Source organism: Asparagus officinalis, chromosome 8 (assembly GCF_001876935.1).
Source record: "Asparagus officinalis chromosome 8, Aspof.V1, whole genome shotgun sequence".
NCBI lineage: Eukaryota > Viridiplantae > Streptophyta > Magnoliopsida > Asparagales > Asparagaceae > Asparagus > Asparagus officinalis.
The window spans coordinates 40,548,077-40,566,723 of record NC_033801.1 but is presented as its reverse complement, the minus strand read 5'-3'; the positions used below and the strand labels follow the sequence as shown (position 1 = coordinate 40,566,723).

Genomic DNA, 18,647 nt, shown 5'->3' with positions numbered 1-18,647 from the left:
ATATTTTATTAAGTCTATATAATCATTGTGCAAAGTTTCAAAACATGGTTTAGCCTAAATGTCAAAATTCACATGTTTACATTTTCGTGTTTTGAACTATTTTGTAAAATGATGATTTTTTCACAAATGGGAAATACAATTTGGAAAATTCTTTTTGTAACATGTTCATTTACATGTTTATATACATTTCCCAAAGTTTTATTATTTTTGGACTTCATTTGTTATTTTTAATAATTTTCCAAAGTCTCAAAAATCAACTTTTAAAAACCAGTTTTCTGTAGTATCAGTTATCGGTCGACCGCACCGGTCGACCGCTCATATGTTCAGTCGACAGTTGTCGGTCGACTGGTGCGGTCGACCGAGAGCTTGAAATTTCCATCGGTCGACCGCACCGGTCGACCGTCGCTTGTCCAGTTCTGTTTTTTGGTTTTTTTGTTGCTCGTGGTCGACCGCACCGGTCGACCGCCGATATGACCGTTGTTTCCCAACGGCTATTTTCTGAGCTGATTTTTTGGGGGTTGTTTTTGTCATTTGCTTGGGGTTTTGGCTGAGATTTTGAGTGGGTATAAATACCCCATTGCTGTTCTCTTTCAAATTATCCAAGAAGTTTTTAAACAAGTGTTTAAACTTGTTTAGTGTTTGCTTAAGTTTGTTTTAAGAAGCTTTTAAGCATTTGAGTGTTTCGGTTTTGTGAATCAATTCCACAAGAGCTTGAGGAGATTATCTATTGAAGTTTGAGCTTCCAACTATCCTCCATCCATCTCTTGTTATCAATTGAGAAGTTTTCTAAACTCAAACTCTAGCTTTACATTTATATACTTGTTTGATTATCATTGTTCTTAAGCTAGATTTTATATTTGAGTTTAGTTGATTTGATTTTATTTACTCATTGTTACACACACTCATTTTGAGCTTATTGTATTTGCATACATAGTATATTAGGGTTGTGAGAGATTGTAACATTGAGTTGTGCTTAATTGAGTTCTCATCTATTGTAGAGAACAAATTTATATTTGTTACATTGAGAGTTGTGTAAGGTTTTCGGTGAGCTAGAAAACCAAGTGTGTTGTGAAGTTTTCGGTGAACTAGAAAACCGATTGTGAGGAGTGACGTTGATCGGTAAGCGTTGAAAACCGACACTGTGAGGTGTAAACGTTATTCGGGTGAGCGTAGAAAACCCAGTTATGATAGTGGATTTCTCCCCAGGAGTGGGGAACGGAGACGTAGGACGGAAGGTCCGAACTCCGTGATCATATCTTGTGTTTGAGTGTGCTTTGGCGTTTATTTATACTTGTGTTTATATTTCTTGTCGCCATTGTCATTAGCTCATTATTTGTATGATCCACTATCTAGTTCATATTGTTTATCCCTTGTGTTAGTTTTATATCCTTGCATATATCATTTTGTATATCTCTTTGGTAGGATATATCTTTTGTTGTTCATATTGCTTATCCTAGCTTATATATCTTATTGTATTTCATACTTGTTAGGATATTTTGTTAATTAGTTTTAATTGGTATTTTAATCGGATTAGATTAGCATAAGACCCTAATCACCCCCCTCTAGGGTCTAACACTAACTTTACATCATGCCAATTCAAATTCAAACCTTGGACACGGATTTAAAGGAAATTTAAAAATATATATATATTAGTATAACATGAGTCTAAATTTTGGCTCAGGTTGAAGATCTTCAACTTGTGAAGAGTACTTTAAAAACACAGAACAACTATCAATTCTTATAACTCCCAAACTCTCGTGGAGCTCAAGGGACTTTTAATTACCAACAGACTTGTTAAGTGAAACAATGACAAGCTCTGAATTACCTAATATTATTATTTGTGTGTACCCTCAAAGAGACATGAATTTTGTCCCTACACATATGTGAAGCATCCAAAAGAACATTATTACCCCTGGCATCATAATTTATGCCGGCTCGTTAACTTGTCACTACGGGTGGCTATAGGAAATTGACCACAGATGACATGAGCCAATATATACTCTCTAGTTAGTCACTTTCTCTGCACAGAGAACTTCAACCAAAAAGACTAACGTTCCTCTGATAGCAAAAATGTGAATGGCCCCTACAATAATTGAGTAACCCTCTTTCTCTCTTTTTTTCTTATAGCCCCCGAATAGATAAGAGTGGAAACAAAAGGAATTTTCAAAAGCAATGAAAGGGAAGTTGGAGATGATCATCAAGTGTCCTCACCGGGACTTTTAGCTCTGATAACTGGTCCAATCGGCTCAAAATTGGATCGGGTTGGGTTAGGTTGATTAAGACGCGCACATATAATTGAATTATTAAAGGTCGATACACTTTTCATATCAAATGCAAAGGATGATGTGGACCTATCGGGTGTCACGGCCGACAGGGGGTGCCATGAGCCACGTGGCTACGGCATGGTGGTCCCGATCGGTCTGGGGTAACGTGGTCCTGACAGCTGATCATGTGGTGCGGTAGAATGACACGTGGCGCTAGGCAATTGGACAGGTACATGTAGATTTTAAGCAGCGTTGGGACTTAATTTGCAGCTGTCGTTGAGTCCACATGTCTACAAGAGCAGTATGCATATTTGTAGCACATTGGCCAACTTGCTCTCAAGCGTTGTCCATATTCCTCTCTGTTAGATCTCTCTCAGTCACACAAATCAAAGAGTGAACCTCTGTATGTTTGTTTTTGTGTTATTTGTTCAATTCCTTTCGTCTCTTCTTTCAACTCCTTCTGCTAACAAAATTCGGACGAGACATTACTACTAACGGACTGCTAGATTTGTAGGGTTTTTTTTTTTTTTTTTAAGGAAGTCGAATATGTAGTTGAAATCTGAAACATTACTACTAATGAGTTTTTTTTTAAATGACCATTTTGCTCAATAATTAGCAAAACCGACCTCTTTTCGGCCAAGGTCGGTTTTGAAAAATTGGCTCTTCGAAACATTCGGGACTACTAGTCGTGGTCAGTAATTGGTCACTAAACCTAAGCCAGAGAACCCACGGGACTATTAGTCCTGTGGGTTTGTTATGACTCTACAAAACGTACGGTACGGGACTAGTAGTCCCGTACATTAAGCAAAAACTTTGTTTCTGCGTGCCCAGCAAATCCACGGGACTAGTAATCCCATGGATTTGCCGGGCTATATAAGGCCCAGCTGTGCCCCAAAACTTAGGGCACAACGATATCTCTCGTTCTCTCTTTCTCTCCCAGCCGAAACCCCCAAAGCCGATCGATCTCTCTCAAACCCAATCTCCCTCTCTCATTCTATTGATTCTCTCCCAACCCATCTCTTCCTCCCTCAAATTTCTCTCTCTTATCCTCTCCATAAACATTCTCTCCAAACCCTAATTGAGATCTTCCCCAAAGATCACTCCGGCATTGTTGAAATCCGACGTCGTTTAGTCTCTACGACGCCGACGAAATTCAAAACTTCATCAAGGTATAAATTTCTTATTGTTTTCGTAATTTTCTCTCTATTATTTAGTTAATATTATAGTTTAAAAGTAATTGTATATTTAATTATGATAATCAATATGAAAACAATCTAATTTACATATGATGAATTTTAATTCTTCAGTTAAAATGGCGAATGGAATACCAGTTATTTGTTTTTTCAATGGAAAACTGAGTGTTGGAATGAATAATATGCCTATACACGAAGGAGGATCTAGAAAAATATTCATGTTATCTAGAAATTATAATTTTAATTGAATGATGAAGCAAATATACAAAGTTACTAGAATTAATCATGTAGAAAATACCACTAAGGTATTTTGTAATTGTCTGATAAATGAAAAAAGAACAATTGTTGTAGAGATCGCTAATGATCAAGAATTGAGTGACATGATACAACTTGCGGAAAAGCAAATCTTAATTGAGTTGTTCATTAAAAATATTCCAATATCTGGGGTTGCCGAAGTTTCATATACTGATGGAGAGTTCTCCTGCATGCTTGAAAATCAAATCTCATTCTCTCAAAATGCCTTGCACTTAGAAAATGACTCGGGGTGCAATGTCAAGTGACGTGTTTCACAACGCGCCGAGTCATGTTTCAGTTAATTTACCGGTTGGTTCTATTATAGAAGAGGATGAGGATGCATATGCAGATGATGATTATGAAGATGTTGAAGAGGAAGAACGTCTTGATAGTATGCATTGTGTAATTGGAGGAACCGATGATGATGCCCGTTGGATGGATGAATATTTGTGTAAACTACGATTATGTAGAGTCTAAAGAACCGTTGCCAGAAGAGTTTCAAAATGAGGAGTGGATAAATGCTGAGCTCGTTGAGCTTGGTTCTAATTTCGATTGACCCGAAGATTTCACTTTCAAAAAAGGAGATCTTTTCGAGAATAAAGAAACCTTAGTTTACGCTATACGTGAATGGGCAATCAAGAGTCGGGTCAAATTCAAGCCAGTAAAAACCAATACAACTAGCTACCATGTAAAGTGCTACTTCAACGAGAAAGCTCAAGAAGAGTATACACGTGCTCAAGACGAGAAAAATTCAAAGTGTCCATGGAAGCTTAATGCAACTGTTATGAAAAAATCTAATGGGCAATTTATGATCTCTTGTTATTGCGGACTTCATATATGTTGCAATCCGGCTGTCAATGCCGATTATAAGGTAGAAACTTCTTCTTATATCTTGAAGCTAATTATGTCCGAAGTTAGGCGGGAACTTGATCTTACTCCAAGTCAGATAATTACAATGGTATAGAAGATGAGAAAAATAACTATATCCAAGTATAAAGCATATGATGCACAGAGGAAGGTGTTGACTAAAATCTTTGGAGATTGGGAGAAATCTTACGAATTACTTTCACAATATCTTGAAGCAATTAAGAGGAAAAATTCAGGTACCGAATATGAAATAGTGTCTAAAACAATCACGCCGGGAGTGGAGAGGTTCATGCGAGTATTTTGGGTATTTGGACCCGCTATCAAAGGGTTCTCTTTTTGTCTTCTACTCTTCAGCATCGATGACACCCATTTATATGGAAAGTACAAAGGAGTACTCTTGGTTGCGACCGATGTAGATGCAAATGGTGGGTTATTTCCAATAGCTTTCGTAGTTGTGGAGGTGGAGGATCCATCAAGTTGGAAGTGATTTTTAATGTATTTACAGATACATCCCTACTGTTTAAAGTTCAAGAACGATACTTTTATTACTGACCAGATGAAAGGAATTCCACGAGCCTTGCACGAGGGGTGGAGTGCACCACATCATCACTGGTATTGCTTGTGGCATATAAGAGATAATTTTTTAAAAAAAATACTGAGAGGTCAATTTACAAAATCTATTGTGGCAATCCGAGTGTACAGTTGACACACTGGTATATGAGTATTGTAGGGAGAAAATTAAATCCCTATCAGTTGAAGCACACAACTGGATTGAACTAAACTTGAAGCCGCAATACGAAATCGATGGACATTATATAGAGATGGTGGAGTGCGCTATTATATGACGACAACTAATTGCTCTAAAAGTTTCAATGGCATACTCAAGGGTGCCCGTACTATGCCAATTCAAGTCTTGGTTGCAATGAGATTTTATAGATTAAACGCATACTTTAATAAGAGATGTGGTGATGGTGCAAATTGGACGAGTAGGTACACTCTAAAAAATGAGAGTATTATGTAGAAAAGGATTGTGGCCGTAAGAACATGTAGAATTAAACCTTTCAACGATAATGAATGGGAGGTTAAAGATTCTGAAGGTACTTACACCGTCTATCTCTATGACCAGGAGTATAGTTGTACTTGTAATATACCATAATTACAAAAACTACCATGTGTACATGTTTTAGTGGCTAGTTCTAATCAGGATGGTGGCGCTAGATTGCCTTATGATCGGTATTGCTCAGCTTGGTATTCAATAAATCATTATCGAAAGGCTTATAAGGAGATTCTCCATCCTCCCAACGATACTCGTTATTGGTCGGATTATAATGGACCATGAATATTACCACCTCAATACAAAAAGACAAGTGGGACGACCTCGCTCCGTACGCATTAGAGGTACTATGGATCAAAGCCGGGAAGGAGTAGTGTCACAAATTAAATATGGACAATGTAATCAATTAGGTCATAATAGGTCTCGTTGTTCATCAAGAACAAGTAGATAGCAATTAATTGGTAATATGTTTTCTATTTCTATCTCTATTTTTTATTATTATAGTCTTATTGATTTGGCAGAAACTAATAAGTTAACAATTATATGTGCAGGTATATACACTATGCTTCCCGGGCCAGTTAGTGATGACGTCCTCTATGATCAGTCACGCCACCGTTCAGAGAGTATATCATTTACATTGGTAATGATTGATAAATTTTTAGTCATAAGTTTATAGTCACATATTACTTACTCACTGTTATATTTTTAATATATTTTTTTATTGTTATGTAGAGAGGACCAGAGTTAGTTATGATTGATCATAGCCCTGGACATACGCGTTGGCCACTTGAAGATCAGCGTATCATTGCTCTAGTAGCCCAAGCAGGTTTTCTCACATGCTCAAAATTATGGTGGATGAAGCTCGATTGTGTACTACTTAATACATTGATGGATAGGTGGAGACCAGAGACTAACACTTTCCATCTACGTGTCGGCGAGGCGACTATTACTCTCTAGGACATAGCAGTGATCCTTAGTCTCCGCATTGATGGCCCTTGTGTTATGGAGACTGATAGGCATGTGTGGCGCCGAGTCTGTAATGATTTGTTAGGACTATCTCTAGAGTCCTTACCTTGGTGATATATTAGATTGAAGTGTCTAAAAGAAAATTTCGCAAACCCCTTGCTAGAAGATGCATCCCAAGTCATGATCCAGCAGCATACTCGTGCATATATTTTGCACATGATCAGGACACTTCATTTTTCCGATTCAAGTAAACATAAAGTACATTTGAAGTACAACTTATTATTGTTATAATGCACTATCTGAAGATGTTTTTGCTATATTTTTACTCATTATTGTTATAAAATACGACTAAACGCATTTGCCATGTGATAGGTGGTTACCGCTTCTCCAAGACTTTGACAGGTGCGGGACATTATCATGGGGTAGTACTGTTTTAGCATACCTATATAGAGAAATATCGAAGGTTGCTTTTATGCAATATAAAGAGCTCAAAGGATGTTTGACATTGTTATAAGTTTGGGCATAGGAGAGATTGGTTTTGAGACTGAGATTATGCGAGACGCGAGATTTAGATGGATAGATTCCACTAGGATGCAGGTAAAAAATTTTAAATTTAATTAATTAAAATTTAATTTTAATTTTTAATTTTGGAACTAGAACATACCTTATATCATACATGCAGATGGAATCTCACTAAAGCATACGATGAGGCCCCGGCAAGACAGTTAGATTTCGACAGAGGAGAGCTCGATCGGATGAAAATTTAGGAGAACTCGAATTTGAATTTAAGTTATTTAATGCTACTGATATATTTTAAAGAGTTATTAATATATGGAATATTTTATAATTCGAGTGGCAGCCATACGCACTTTAACTACCTCGTCTACCACTGATTTGTATAAAGGGACACGATATATGGAGAGCCAGAGTTCCTCTCATATGTTTCAAAATTATGGAGATGCATGTGCCGAATCGTATGCTTAGACAGTTTGGTTTCTCACAACACGTTCCACAATATGTCAAAAAATATAGAGAAAGGCATTTAAGGGTAGGCTTCACATTGACTGGCGGATTGTGCATCATCCCTACATTGCTAGATGGAATAATTAGCATGGGAGCATTGTCGTGCAGCTTTATCCTCCGATGGAGGAAGTCGATTATATTAGATGGTATTGGGGGATTACCAGACGGTGGATAATCACTCAAACCATGCCTCTAGTCAACGAAATCGAGATACGCTCCCAACAAGCAAGATATGTACCAAGAAGTGTAGATGAGAGAGAATGGGTAAGTAAATTGCGCAAATTAGAATAGTTTTTTCAATCTCTTATTATCTTTTGGTTGTTATATATATAATTATCTTTTTCTGTAATTGTAGATAGACGCTATGGATGAGATAGAGGGGATTGCAAATGAGGGCATAGCTACCACCACAGGAGATTCAGTACATGTATTGGTATTGCATCGGATAGTGGCGAGGGTTCGTAGATCTCTTCATCAAAACTCATGAGGATCGGCATGAAGGTCGCAAGCATATGGCGCATGAGGAGAGGGTATATGCACGCCGATGAAGACGTGGTAGATCTTACACGCACGACAATGGAGCTGGTCCATCACAGCCCCACACACAACCAGAGAGCGAGCACATACAAGCTCAAGTCGAAGGAGGCCGCTGACGATCTGAACGGGTACGAAGAGGGAGAAAACGGGGGAGGGGCGGACTTTTAGGTTGTTAGCTTTTCTACTTAGACTATATATTGTCGTATGGATAGACTTGATACATTTGGATTTGTTTAGAGCATTTTGTCATATTTATATGTATATGATGTATCTATTGTGTTGTAATGTTATGAATTGATTAAATGTGTTCTTATCCAGTGTTTATTTCTTAAAGTTTATAACTTTTATAAATATTATACTGTATATCAATGTATACGAAGTGGATACTATATTTTTGCGCAAATTTTGATCAAAAAACAATGTATGAAGCAAAAGAGGCTTGTGTATGTTTTGTGCAGGTTTGAGTCTGCCCAGCAAATCCACGAGACTACTAGTCCATTGGATTTGCTGGGCGTCATGAGGGGTTTCTGCTTAACGTACGGGACTACTAGTCCCGTACATTTTGTGCACTGCTCAACAAACCCACGGGACTAGTAGTCCCGTGGGTTTTCTGGCTTAGGTTTATTGGCTAATTACTGGGCAGTAAACATACGGTACTAGTAGTCCCGTATGTTTCGAAGAGCCAAAATTTCAAAACCGACCTCTCTTTTTGGCCTGTTAGCCAAAAAAAGATCGGTTTTGCTAAATAATTAGCTAAACGGTCGGTTTTGCTAATTATCTAGCAAAAATGATCTTTTTTTTAATAAAAAAAAAAACTCCTACTACTAATAAGCTGCAGTCGATGTAACTTTTTTAACACACATTATCCGACTTGAAACAAAAGTACTTAATTTATACTGACATGACATGACATGACGTTCAATTTGATGAGTCGTCTCCTTATCCTTTTCTTTATCTTATTCTCTTTAATTATATTGTGAATCCATTTTCTCTCCTCAATAATTTTTTTGTCATTTTAAGAGCAATGGAAAAATTCATAGAGAAAAAGATTGATACGGTACCGACAAGTGTGACGGTGAACGCTTGTGATGGGCGTTTTCATGGGGCCAGCGAACTAATCAATTAAGATGACAATGATAAACATCGATCTATTGATCAATTGATTGATCTGTCATATTCGAGAAATACCCAGCAGTAAGATGTAGAGGACAACTGGGATGGGTTCAAAGCCTTTTCGGAATTTGAGTTATCTCCTAGTAGTCATGAAGTCATATTTTATTTAATCGATGGTTATAGCTAGCGAGATTAATAATTATGATACTAACTCCAAGTTGGACGATCGTATGTTAAGATTTAGTGGTAGCTTTAATTCCCAACGCTTGATACTTGAGACTCCGTGTACCTCGATATTAGAGAGGGGTAAAAGGGGTAACAAAACGCTTGTAAAGAGAAAACATAGTCGCTGAGGCCCATTTTTTGGATTGTTCGCAACATCTGAATATTTGGTAGATGGCCTATATTCAAGCAGCCGGAGAAATGGATTAGATTGGATAATTAGCAACACTATGAGAGGCCCATGTTAAGGCCCAAAGCCATATTTACAACACTCCGACGTAATGTGGGCCGTGGCTATTCTTCGTTTAATTATTTGTGGGCCTTGGTAAGTACAATATTTGTTTCATGGAGACTGAGCTTTAAGGATAAAGCCTCGGCCATTCAGTTATTTTCCAAAATCTTAAGTAGTGCGAATTACTACCTTCGATGAGTCTCAAGAGACAAAGACTGAATCTTTTTCCAACAGCTGGTTATATTTTGACGAAAACTGGAATCATATAAAAGTGAGAGAAATTTAGCCTTGAGGCGCTAGATTTAGTTTCGGTTTCTCCTGTTTGTTCTTTTTGGGCTAAATACCCATATTGGTATTTTAATTCAACCCCATTTCCCAACAAGGTATTTTAATTAGGAAATTCGGCGATAAGACATTTTAATTGAATAAAATTACCATTTAGGTCCTTTTTCTCGTCGGCGGCCAATTTTCCGGCGAGAACTCATCACGTGCGTTGCACGTGGGGCTTAATATGTGTTTAATATGCTGATGTGGCTCTCTATTCTGACGTGGAAGAGTGTTAAAATCTAGACTCTCTCTCTCTCTCTTACTCGCTCTTTCTCTCTCCTAGGGTTTCATCGTTCGAGATGAGAAAAGAAACCCCAGCACTGACCCCTTCATCATCTCAGAAGCAGAAATCTCCTCTCTGTAAGCAAGCCCTTGGGGCTCAAGAGCAAAAGCCCTCTGCCTCCCAGGCCTCCGTCGAACCCTAGGGGCAATCCTCTCAAGAGGAAGCTCACTTTGGAAACCCTAACCGAGGGTGGATCTCCAGCTTCGGTTCCATCGGTCTCATAGGAAGCTCACTTAGGGGATTTCGACTGAATTGCTAAAAAAAACCCTAGTTTACAGAACTTAGAATGGAGGATTAGTTGATTTTGGTAGTAATTTCCCTTAATTTGTGGTTTTCTTTGAATTTTTATTTGATTAGGTGATACAGAGCCACATCAGCTTTACTAGCATGTTCATAAATAGTTAAAAAAAGATTTTCTTATTTTGGCAAAATTTTTAACAGATATTCTATATATTTGTAATGTAAATTGTACAAGTAAAGCTATATCTAATTCTTGGTGAAAATAAAATAATGGATAAACATGTTCCAATAAGTCAACAAATTATAAGAATTGTCGCAACATGTTGAAATTGAGGTATTAAAATATAAATACATCCACCGCTTCAATGGCCGACTCTTACGCGTAACTCTGTTGTGTGACCATATGGATTAAAATATTCATGTAAATGTCCCAACTCAATATCTAAATATTAAAATGTATAAGAGCCTACATTAAAATATTAAACAATGTATACAACTCAAAGATGATCATGTGAGTTAGATACTAAAATATTGGCTAAATACCCATATTGGTATTTTAATTCAACCCCATTTCCCAACAAGGTATTTTAATTAGGAAATTCGGCGATAAGACATTTTAATTGAATAAAATTACCATTTAGGTCCTTTTTCTCGTCGGCGGCCAATTTTCCGGCGAGAACTCATCACGTGCGTTGCACGTGGGGCTTAATATGTGTTTAATATGCTGATGTGGCTCTCTATTCTGACGTGGAAGAGTGTTAAAATCTAGACTCTCTCTCTCTCTCTTACTCGCTCTTTCTCTCTCCTAGGGTTTCATCGTTCGAGATGAGAAAAGAAACCCCAGCACTGACCCCTTCATCATCTCAGAAGCAGAAATCTCCTCTCTGTAAGCAAGCCCTTGGGGCTCAAGAGCAAAAGCCCTCTGCCTCCCAGGCCTCCGTCGAACCCTAGGGGCAATCCTCTCAAGAGGAAGCTCACTTTGGAAACCCTAACCGAGGGTGGATCTCCAGCTTCGGTTCCATCGGTCTCATAGGAAGCTCACTTAGGGGATTTCGACTGAATTGCTAAAAAAAACCCTAGTTTACAGAACTTAGAATGGAGGATTAGTTGATTTTGGTAGTAATTTCCCTTAATTTGTGGTTTTCTTTGAATTTTTATTTGATTAGGTGATACAGAGCCACATCAGCATATTAAACACAGATTAAGCCCCCACGTGCAACGCACGTGATGAGTTCTCGCCGGAACAGTGGCCGCCGACGAGAAAAAGGACCTAAATGGTAATTTTATTCAATTAAAATGTCTTATCGCCGAATTTCCTAATTAAAATACCTTGTTGGGAAATGGGGTTGAATTAAAATACCAATATGGGTATTTAGCCGTTCTTTTTGCGACTTGGATTTGGGCCCTAAGGGCCATCCGAATAAAAACGCACAAACACACGACGTCCAGCCGATCTACTAATTGAAAATCAACTGTGATAATTTTCATTTGACTAAATAAATAACGAGGCTGCTCATTTGCAAACAAAATTTTAATCTAAAGCAACATTCACGACTTACTTGAAATCGCACTCTCCGAATAATAATTTGGATATTCACAGTTTATTTGAGAGCAACTATGACGCAAAGTCATGGAATATCTTCTTTTGCCTGTGCGTATACAACTATGCCGCAAAAATACACGAAAAAAAATTACACGAAAACAACCCCCTCGATGTCGAGAGAAAACCCACGTACTGTGATAAAGAACAACTTCCGCTATAATAACAGCAGAAATACAAAGTTCTCTCAAAATACTAGGTAACCAAAACTATGGAATGAATTATTAAAAAGAATACTAACGAAATGGGGGGGTTTTTTTTTTTAACATTGGATTTAGTGATAGAGGCGTGTCAAGGTTCCCTATGCATTAGGACGATCATGACGATGTGCTTTATCATCTCATAACAAAACTAATAATTCAGCTCTTAAGATTGACAAATCATCCATCTGTTTTTGTCTTTTTCCTAGTCAGCAGAGCAATGTTTTTACATGAAACTTGCGCGTACCATGGGGACTCACAAGCTGCAGCAACAGCCAGTGAGAGAGCAACACCAGCGGTAACAACAACCACAACATCCTCAACATCCAAAAGTCATCAGCAGCGGTCGTTATCCCCAAAGGAAGTAACCCTTCACCATCAAAGAATTATGAGGAATCATCGCAGAATAATGTCTTACATAAAATCTAAAAATTAAAAATTAAAAAAAAAATTAACATTGAACAAGCATGGTCCTAATTACCTGGACCAGTACCACCGCATCAATGCCTCTCTCTTCCAAAAGCTTTAGGAGCTGCTCTACTAATATAAGCAAACTTTTAACCAAGCAATTTATAGCTAAAGAGTACAGAGTTCACTAGAAAACATAAACTCGCACAGCGATGAAGAAGAATACCCTCCCTCTAACCCAAGTGCAGCAGCAGCACCTTAACTATCCTACCACTAAAATTTAAACAAGCACCGTCATCCAATCCGCAAACAAAATACAATCTTAATATTACTGCTTACAGAAAGAGAAACTAATCTGTATTGACTATATAGCCTAGTATTCCATTTTCACAATGGTGGTACTTGACGGTGCCTCCGTCATCGTTGGCAAGTACTGGAGCCAGTCCTTGGCACAGAAAAGGGCCTCCACCGTCTCAGGACGCAATGAACTCCTGTACTCATCGAGCACTCTGCTTCCAGTTCCTATGCCAAATACCGAAGACCCAGGACTCGCCATGGACATTGGAATCGCAAGAACATCCCGAGCCATCTTAGACAACATTGGATACTTTATAGTGTTTAGCTTCCACCAGTTCAAGATATCAAACTCTTGGATTCTCGGTACAAGGGCCTCTTCCAAGTACTGCTCTATCTCTGGCTTTGTGTTTTGGTTAACAGAAATTTCTGATATATAGATATCAAAATCAAGTAGCCCATCTGCAGTAGACATTGGGGTCGAAGGCTGATTGTTTTCATTGCCATTCATAGTGTTGTGTGCCTCCCCTCCTCCTTGTTCTTCATAAGCCGGGGTCAAGGGAAGTGGCTGGGAAGCATATTCATGATAAAGCTCGTGAATGGCATCGTTAACCACCTTGACATATCTTCCAGCTTCTTCACCATAGAGTTTTGAAAAACTGAACTCAACGAGCTTCATCTTGAACCGTGGATCCATAACCACTGCAATTGCCAATACAAGACTACAATCTTTCCAGTATTTGTCAAACTTTTCATCCATCTCTCTCGCGATGCTACTGATCACGATATCATCACTTAACATAGCATGACTCAGCTCCATCTGAATCTTCCATGCTTCCTGGAAAAACATATTAGATGTAGGATCTGCTGTCGCCATGATGACATTGGCGGAGTCATACAACAGCTTCAGAAATGTGCAAACCACTTCCACTTTCCTCCAATCCTCAGGAGACGGTGCCTCGTTGTAGTGGTCGTCACAAGTTTCCAATACAATAAATGCTTGCTTATACTCCAAGGCAGCAACCAGCATATGGTACGTAGTGTCCCACTGCATTGCAACATCAAGGGACAGGCTCTTGGTGCTTGGAATCTCAAGCTGGAGGGCAATCTCAGCAAATTTCTCTTCACGGCCTGGAGACGCTTTGACAAACTTCACACTCTCACGAATGTTGTAGATGATACCATGTATGGAGGCTATTACATCCTGAGCAACCACATTCAAGATATTGGCATAGCAACGAACAACGAACAGCTGACCTTTGAGCATGAGCATGTTCTTGTTGGAAAGATGATCTCTGAGATTTGCACTGTAAATATCATGCGATGAGCAATTGTTATCCAAAGTGATAGTGAACAGCTTGCTCTTCATATTCCATTCTGAAAGACTTATGCCAATGACTTCACTAAGAGCATTCTCTGAATGAGGGGAGGATACCATCATGAAGTTTAGCATCCTTCTGTGCAACTTCCAATCGCTGTCAATAAACTGTCCATTTAGGCACACGTATCCAAGAGTCTGACTAGTTGTCCACAGGCATATCGTGAGGCTAATCCTTCCAGGAAGAGATCCAAACACGTGCAGCAGGTTATGCTTTTCCTTCTGATAAACCGTGTAGATTTCTCCTTCGATTTCATTAAAGCTTGGCATCCTGAACCTGGGCTGAAGACTTTGAGCAAAAGCCACTACTGCAGGTTGCTCAACCATGTGAAGTGGGTATTCATGGATTATGATCATCTTTGCGAGATTTTCGCAGCTCACATCTTGATCAAATAGGGAATTCAGGGTAGACCTATAACGTCTTCTCGGAGGGTCAGTGATATCTCCGTCAATTTTCATACCAGAAGCAAGTGCAAGCTGTCTCCTTTCTTCACTCTTGATTTTGGGACATGAACCTAGGGCTATGTGCCTCTTAAGATGGCTTGTACCAGCTATTTTTGAACCACTGCTGTATGCAAAAGTCTGCTTGCACAGTTTGCAACACGCTCGCGTACATCCACCAGCCACAGCTTCAACAGTAAAATGCTCCCAAACCAGTGACTTCTTTCTTCTTCGCCTAGCCGTTGGCGCTGTCGGCGTTGGTTCTACTGGTTCTGCCATCTCCAAAGCAAGCTGTTGCTCATTGTCACTGGCCTCACCCATGTTTAAGATGCAATTTCTGCTTAAAAGAACCATACACCAAGACAAATTATTTCAATTTCAAAACAGTAAAAGAAACAGCTGCAGCATAGCAGGAAGGATTGAGAGCTGAGGGAAGCCATTTCCACTTTTTTTTTTCCCCAAAAAACAGAATAGCTGACAGAAATTCACAAAAGGATTTCACAAAAGAAATGTTGCAAAAGCAAGCATTGGCCATTTAAAAGTTCCATGCTTACAAGAATTAGTAAATCAGGTGCAAATCCAACAGAGTATTAACAAGCTTTGAGCTAAACAGGACAGGTTATCAAAAGATTAGGCAGAACATAGATATTATGATCAAAGAAAATGTGGACCATTCCACTTAACAAAAAATTTAAGCAAACAAGATTAGGGACCAGATGGTCATCTATCCGGAAGCAAGAGAAGAAAAAAAGTAAATTAAAAAATTCTTTTTGTTAAAAAAGGTGAAATCTAGCAAAAGCAGAGACGGATAAAACTAGAAAAAAAAAATTTAATCAATTGACAAATTTGGTTCAGCTTACTGAATTCACTCAAGCCGCTCAACAGATCTAAGACCCATGCCGGAGTGTGTCTTTCTTTTAGTGAAGGCATTATATCTTTCTTACCATGAAATGGGCACAAAATTACTTTCCTGACAAATTACCAAATCAAAATATATTTACAAGAAAAATTAATGGCCTTCATATAGCAGTTATCAAAACATCAATACATTATATTTCCTATCCTATGTTACCTGGGTACTTCTAGTCTGATGCCGTACCCCTACCCGACACGTTCCCGAACCCATACTTGTACCCAAACTCCTTAAACACGCCTTGCATATATGCATACATTTACCCAAGCATGTACTCAATTATACAATACATGTTTTAATTTAAAACACTTCTCATACATTTTTTTGGACATATATCCTACGCTTTACATCCAATTCTCGAAACTCGTTGGACATTGGTCAGTTCCGATTTATCGTTTTGAAGGGTCGTTTGGACGTCTAGTTCAAAAACTAGTGATTTTCCAATATATAATTCACATAATAAAATAAACATAAAAATATTATAGGAATTTTAATTCTCATCCTTCTTCTCATATAAATTATTAATTATAATATATAATATGTATGTATACAAAAAAATTTATAGACATGTCCTCATACCCAACCTTTTACAAATTTACTGTGTTCCACACCCGTACCTAGGGGCGGATATACAGTGGAGGCAGTTGCCCCCACTGAGCCCCTAAGTAGTATATTTCAATTTCCCCCATAATGTTTGTTCAATTGACCCCCTAGCCTTGCGGAAGGACTCCGAAGATGTGAATTTGAATGCTAAGATTAAAGACCATCAACTGTTTTCCCTTTGACAGGTCTTTTAATTGGGAAAAATCGTGTCTTTAGCTTGATGAGTTCTCTTAAAAAGGAAGGAGGAAGAGGATGATGAATAGTGATATTCTCCTGCTTTGGAATATATATGTTTGGTGTTTTGTTAAAAGCTTTGGAGACATGAGTCGGTAGCTTTGGTTTCCTTCGTTATTTTTTTTTTAAATGGATGGAAGACAGTGGGGTAATATGAAAGGTTGGATTATGTTTGAGCATAGGATCCATAACTAGAATTCAATTAGCAAGTAAAAGGCTAAATATCATAAAACCACCCTTAATTTTAAAGATTATCAAATAACCCCCTACAACTTTGAAAATATTAAAAAAAACTTAAGTTTAGGGGTTATCAAAAAACCCTTTCTAACTTTAAATTTTTATCAGAAAATCTCCCTTAAAAGCGTCACTAGCAAAAATTTAACCATGTGTATATGCCAAATACATTGTGTTTGAAATTTTGTCCCCACTGACCAAAATTTCTGGATCCGCCCCTGCCCGTACCCATGCAACATAGTAATCCTATCATAATTGAGAATACGACCATGGTTAGTGTTGCATACGTAGCGAACTTTCAAGGTCTCATGCTATCTTCAAATATAGGCATAACGACCAACTGCAGGAAGTATCAGGCGACGGTTAAACCTACCACAGTGTGGGTAAACCGTTGATTACCTTACCCTGACACATTAAATTCATAAATAGTAAAGCATGTTCCTCCATGTATCTAGGCCTTGCTCGTTCCAATTGTCTTTCAGCAACGGCACTGAGTTTAACTACTGACATTAATGAGATACGATCTCCGGAGATCTATTGCCAGACTCTTTTTCTCCTGGACCCTGACTCTTATTTTTTTTTCTCTATTGAAGTTGAGGCCGTTCTTGGCTTTCCCTCGAGTCTCGCTGTCTACATTCTTTCCCAGAAGAACTTCACGCTGTAAAGTGTTATCCTCTTTCTCGCAAGTCTTTTTGTCTTTTCATTCAAAAGCATCACATTCACTATCAGTCATCTCAAGCAGCGAATCACCATGTTGTTAATTGCACGCGAACAGAATGATACATCTACCCCCCAGATAAGGAGCTTAATAAGCCCAGAGCAAACAATGATGTTTAATTTAAACACATTTAGATTCCTCAAACAGCACTAGGATTAAAACTCTGTTCAACCCGCAAACACCAAGCCCCACGAGACCTAATAAACACCAGAGGCTGGATCTTTTGAAGATCTAGTAAACAATTCGACACTGAAACCCGTTCTCGGCCCTAATTAGACAAAACCCACAAGCATATATCAAAGGAACCCATCAATTAGCGGGGGGGAAAAAAATCGATGGGTCTCCTCCCCCCAAAATACCATACGCAAGATCTAAATCAACTAAATCGCAACGAGAACTAATCTAAGCAGATGTTGAACGTACAACAACACAACAAGTAAAAAGCAAAGAGAGATCTCGAGGAATTCGAAAGAAAAAAAAGAAGAGGGCTACAGGGTTTAAAGGGGTTTTATAAAATATACCAGAGGCTGGATCTGGATCTGCTCTGATCTGAGACCGGAGAGAGAGATCTGAGGCCTGCGAACGAAAAAGCCCTAAAAATTTTTTGAGTCCTGATGGTGGGCTAAAGAGGGGAACTGGATTGGGTTTCAAAGGGAAACGAAACCCTAATAACGAAAAGAGGGCGAGAGAGAGAGAGAGAAGACTTTTTATTTTTTTGGGGGGCAGCGGAGCGACGTAATTTTTTTTGTTAAGGGGGTCGGCTTTTGATGGGCTAGGTGGCCCAAAATACTGGGCTTTATTAGATTGGTACTGGGACTTGCAAGAGACACGTGTACGGCTATCATGGGATTTGGGGGCCAGGGAGAGGACACCACCTCAGTGTGTTGACATTGGGCCTCTTTTATAAGCACGGACCCTAAATAAAAATTAATCTTTCTTGTCGTAGATAGACGTTTATCTTAGTGGATAGAAAAATCATATATATATTACATATAGTTACAATCAATCG

General features: G+C 38.5%; 1 protein-coding gene and 1 long non-coding RNA gene across 5 annotated transcripts; one reads left to right on the top strand and one right to left on the bottom strand.

Moving 5' to 3' along the window:
• Nucleotides 3,177-8,449, top strand: LOC109822985. Of its 4 annotated transcripts, XR_002242353.1 has the most exons (6): nt 3,177-3,433; nt 6,224-6,312; nt 6,405-6,885; nt 7,011-7,235; nt 7,321-7,925; nt 8,017-8,449. It is a non-coding gene; the product is annotated as an uncharacterized LOC109822985 (long non-coding RNA). The 4 variants fall into 4 exon arrangements; XR_002242352.1 differs by having other exon boundaries at nt 6,405-7,235; nt 7,498-7,925; XR_002242351.1 differs by having other exon boundaries at nt 6,405-7,235.
• On the bottom strand, nt 12,957-18,372 carry LOC109851307 (zinc finger BED domain-containing protein RICESLEEPER 2). Its single transcript, XM_020421365.1, has 2 exons — nt 18,160-18,372; nt 12,957-15,273 (listed from the first exon to the last, which is right to left on the bottom strand). The coding sequence occupies exon 2, from the start codon at nt 15,255-15,257 to the stop codon at nt 13,197-13,199; it is 2,061 nt and encodes a 686-aa protein (XP_020276954.1). The 5' UTR covers nt 15,258-15,273; nt 18,160-18,372; the 3' UTR covers nt 12,957-13,196.

What these genes read in the sequence shown, in the direction of transcription:
- LOC109851307 (XM_020421365.1), bottom strand. Translation starts at nt 15,257, where the DNA reads ATGGGTGAGGCCAGTGACAATGAGCAACAGCTTGCTTTGGAGATGGCA.